Source organism: Lipotes vexillifer, unplaced genomic scaffold, assembly GCF_000442215.2.
Source record: "Lipotes vexillifer unplaced genomic scaffold, Lipotes_vexillifer_v1.1 scaffold371, whole genome shotgun sequence".
Classification (NCBI taxonomy): domain Eukaryota; kingdom Metazoa; phylum Chordata; class Mammalia; order Artiodactyla; family Lipotidae; genus Lipotes; species Lipotes vexillifer.
The window spans coordinates 2,372,738-2,377,560 of NW_006786304.1; the positions used below are offsets into that span (position 1 = coordinate 2,372,738).

The 4,823-nt window shown below is 44.4% G+C and overlaps 1 protein-coding gene across 1 annotated transcript in view; it reads left to right on the forward strand.

Annotated features, from left to right (window-relative positions):
* The window catches only part of LOC103071308 (zinc finger protein 180-like), a 52,514-nt gene that overhangs the window by 44,058 nt on the left and 3,633 nt on the right, over positions 1–4,823 (forward strand). The window contains 5 exon segments of the mRNA XM_082931130.1: positions 1,795–2,144; positions 2,147–2,616; positions 2,618–2,833; positions 2,835–2,974; positions 2,977–3,362. Of these exon segments, the coding sequence (XP_082787256.1) occupies positions 1,795–2,144; positions 2,147–2,616; positions 2,618–2,833; positions 2,835–2,974; positions 2,977–3,362 (1,562 nt within the window).

The window sequence follows — 4,823 nt, forward strand, 5'->3', positions numbered from 1 at the left end:
TTCAGCAGATAACTGTGAGCCGGTGGTCCCCTCTAAGGTGTTGGTGGGGGAGCCCTTGTCAACGCTGCGCCCCCTGCCCTGTGGGCATCTGATGCAGTTGACAGGCCTACCCTGACCTCCTCACACGTTTAGGCTCTCATTCTCTCCTCATATTTCTCAGAGTGAGATTGAGAAAATTCACACATTACCGAGGCCTTGGTCCCTTGGTTGCCTCTAGAGCGAAACCAATGTTTTGGACAAACTAGTGTTAAAGGAACCAAATTAGGATCTGGTTAGTGGTCAGTGCAATATAAGTGTCTGCTGATTTGCTTCCGTGCTGATCAATATCTAACCTAATTTCAGTTTCTCAGAGCCCCATATACAGATATGTATTACCTCAGTTTAGTTTATGAGATAGTTGCTATCATTGGCCCCCTTTTACAAAGGAAACAACTGAGGCACAGAGGGGGTAAGTAACTTGTCCAGGGCCACCCAGCTTGTCAGAAGAACTAGGATTTGAACCTTCCCAATCTGGCTGTAGACCCTGTGCTTGTAATAACCAGGTGACACTAAGTACCACTATGTCCATAGATTATAAACAGGGCTCCTTGGGCTAAATCTGCAGGATGCAACCCCATTGGTGAGCCCTGAGATCAACTGACCGTGTCATAAGTAGCAGTTTTTGAAAAGCAAAATAGATTAATGGACTAGAACACAAAAGGATTTATCAGAGTACATTGCACCTGGTAAGGTAAATCTCAGCTGATAAAACTATTTTAGTTTATGGTATGTGTCTATGTGTAGGTACTGGATCACAGTATAAATGCTTTTCTTACTATGGGTACAGTCAAAACCGATGGAAAACTGCTGCTTTAAACCTGTTTTCCTTTTCTCTGACACCACCTTATGAACCAGAGTCACTCTCAATAAAATGACTCAGAAAATTAGCTTGAACCAGAAGCAGTGTCCAGATGGTTTTAACCGTGGTTTTTGTGACATTTTGAAGCCTATTTTTGGGTGCCAAGGGTGTGACCATCCTCTTCTGCCTCAAACCCCTGTTTCTTATGTCCCTTTAGTACAGTTTTGCTTCCCTGGGTGCCAGGCCATTGACAGTTTCATGCTGCCAATTCTCATAGCCATGGCTGTTTGAGATTCTGCAGTAACCTCAAAGGGGAGAAGTTAAGGAATTGGATGGCAGGATCTTGGTGGACTTTGTCTCTTCATGAAGCCAGGGAACCTCAGGAAAGATAAAAAGGACATCTCATATTTCACGATGTTATCCCCGTTTCAATCCCCACTGCAGATGTAGGCCCACCCTATACAGTTGTGAAGGTTGTACACAAACATACATGATAGTTCTATCTCATATAACAGTGATGTAAGGGAAGGGACATGGTTAGGAGATAGGACTTGTTACTTGTTTCTGCAACCTTTTACAGGATCCTGGAAGGTCCCTGTGATCGTTTGTGCCTCTCACCATGTCCAGAACTCCATTATTATGTATATTACATGAATCATATGGGAGCCTTCCCCATGCCTTCTGTAGCAAAATGATTAAAGGCTTTTTATCAACTACTCTTATAGCCGAGAGGTGAATTTCTTCCTTTATAAACTGTTTCCAAGATTTCTTTTGATTTCCCTGCAATACCTGGTTTTTAATTAGCAGCTCACAGATTAGAATTACTGGGTTTCTAATTGTTTCCTATATGACTAGGAGCCAGTGGCAACTTCTGATCCCATCCTACTTCATTTCCTCAAAGCCTTTGGATAGATGATCTACTTGTTCACTTAGCCAAATTCTCTTTCTCCTCATAGGACACAGGATTAAAAACAACATTTCGAACCTTCAGGAAAAAGGGTTGAGTTACGTCTCACCAGAAGTGCTCTACTTTTGGCAGATTTGGAAACGAAGGATCAGTGAATTGAGTGTGAGTCAGGATTATGTCATGAATCTTCAAGGAGATTGTCCCCAATATTTAGAAGGAGATGTTTCCCTCTGTGAAGAGTGGGCAGAAGTGTCTGAAAATGAGAGGTATGTAATAAATGCCTTTAATTTAGAAAATCAAGACCTCACAGCTTGGAAAGGCCTGGCACGGTTCCTTACCCCAGAATCTTGGAAGAAAGCCAACATAATGATTGAGCCTGAGAATTCTCAGGGAAAGTACGCAAGAGAATTCATATAGAAGAGAAATTGGATGGATGTGCTCAGTGTGATGGCAGCTTCTTTCAGACCTCACGTGATTGTAATGATTTCCAAGAATGTAAAGGAGCGGAACCTTACAGATACACCGGCTGTGGGAAACACTTGGTTATGAAGTCAACAGTCAAACACAGTCACGTGGTCTATGCGGTGCGGCACCCTTTCAGGTGTAATAACTATGGAATGGGTTTCATAGATGATGCAAATGCTCATGTTCATCACAGCGCTCACACAGGAGAAAAACCTTATAAATATGACCAGTGTGGAAAGGACTTTAGTCAGAGCTCAGGACTTACTGTTCACTGTAACACCCATTAAGGGGAGAAAACCTGTGAGGGCCAGGAGTGGGCTAAGGGCTGCAAACAGAGCTCAGACCTTCCCAGGAATCAGAAAGGCCCCTTGGGAGACAAACCCTATAAAGGCATTGAATGTGGCAAAGCACAGTTCTTCTCTTCACAACCATCACCGAGTCCACACGGGGGAGATGCCCTACACGTGTGACATGTGTGGGAAGGGGTTCGGATTCAGGTCGCTTCTGTGTATCCACCAGGGAGTCCACACAGGGAAAAGGCCCTATATATGCACAGAGCGTGGGAAGGGCTTCGATCAGAGCTCCAGACTTCTTGTCCATCAGAGGGTCCACACTGGAGAGAAACTACAAATGCAGCAAGTGCAGCAAATGCTTTGCCTCCAGCTCTGTCCTCCAAGTCCACTGGAGGCCGCACGTGGGGGAGAAGCCTTATAGGTGTGGCAAGTGTGGAAAGGGCTTCAGCCAAAGCACACACCTGCACATTCACCACAGGTCCACACGGGGGAGAAGCCCTACAAATGCGACGTGCGCAGGAAGGCTTTCGCCTACAGCTCGTTTCTGCACACTCACCAGAGAGTTCACACGGGAGAAAAGCCTTACACGTGCGAAGTGTGCGGTAAGGGCTTCAGTTACAGCTCCTATTTTCATTTACATCAGAGAGATCACACCCGAGAGAAACCGCATAAATGTGATGAGTGTGGGAAGGGCTTCATTCGGAACTCCGGTCTTCACGTTCATCTCAGAGTCCGCACAGGAGAGAGGCCCTGTAAGTGTAAAGAATGCAGGAAGGGCTTCGGTCGTAACTGTTATCCTCTTGCCCGTCAGACAGCACATAGGGATGAGATGGACTATGCATGTCATGAGCCTGGCAAGGCTCAGGAAATATGTAGCTCAGACCTTCATACTCAGTCAAGACTGCACAAGAGAACAGAAACATTATAAATGTAGTCAGTCTGTGTTCAATCAGGAAAACAGAAGCCACTTATGTGTGCCAGATGACAGAGGCTTACTCAGCCATTGGGAGGTCCGGGTGGAGCAAAGGACAGGGACACGACCACCCATGCTGTCAGCTGGCAGCACTGAAGCACGTGGTTCTTAAGGGCACTCCAGGAAACCACTGTGGATCTCAACACCTTCCTTGAAGCTCTCATCAACTGCCATCTGCTGTCGTGGCAAAGAAAGTGATTCATTTTTTTTTTTAGGTTTTGAAGCTTTATTAATTTTTTGAATTTAGAAAGTGATTCTTGACAAATGGGTTGTTTGTGGCAATAGTTACAGGTCAAATTTCCATTAATGGGTATGCCCAGGAAGGAAATTATAATTGGAGTGAGGAGAGTAAGAACTTCAGCCATAATCTTTAGGTGATTTTGGTTTTTTTTGTTTGTTTGTTTGTTTTTGGAGTCTCCTCTAGAAAGATAGTCTCCGTTAAGAACATTCAAAATAGTGCTCAGACATGAGAGCTATGTTATTAGTATGGTAAGAATTAGGCCATACTCAAGTTTTCAAATCCATTAGAATTTCCACACAGGAGAAGCTCTGTAGAAGTGATATTTTAAGGGTGTGGCAGAGATAGTGATACGCATTCGTATTCGTACTGGTTCTATTTCCTGGGCACATAGGAAGACTCCATTTCCCAGCAGGCCTTGCAGTTAAGGGTGGGCCCATGTGATTGAGTTTCAACCAATGGAGTGTGTGCAAAAGTGATATACGCTACTTCCAGGACTGGCCCTTAAAAGAATCTGTCCATGTCCTCCAGGCTTCTCTTTCCTGTCGTGGTGATTTTGGAGGCTGTTTCTTCCAGACGGGAAGGTGGCTATCTGTGTTGGACTTTTTTTTTTTTTTTTGAGTGAGAAATAAACATTTATTGTCACACTACTGGGATTTGGGCAGTTTATTCGTTACAACATTGCCTAGGCTGTACTGCCTAGTACAGAGGGATTTAATAGCAACATATTTCACAGTCACTGGCGTCCACATAAGGAAGCAACATTCGAATTCGAGTTCAAAACTTTAAAAATATATTTATTTATTTATTTTGGCTGTGCCAGTTCTTAGTTGCGGCACGCAGGATCTTCATTGTGGCATGAGGGATCTTTAGTTCTGGCATGCGGACTTCTTAGTTGCGGCATGTGAACTCTTAGTTCCTACGTGCATGCGGGATCTAGTTCCCCGACCAGGGCTCAAACCTGGGCTCCTGCATTGGGAGCGTGGAGTCTTACCCACTGGGCCAACAGGGAGGTCCCTAAAACTTTTAAATCTTTGAGGCGCTCTGTGGCAGTGCAGGCATTTAAGTGGTGTAGGTAGGACTTCTTTTTTTTTTTTTTTTTTTTTTTT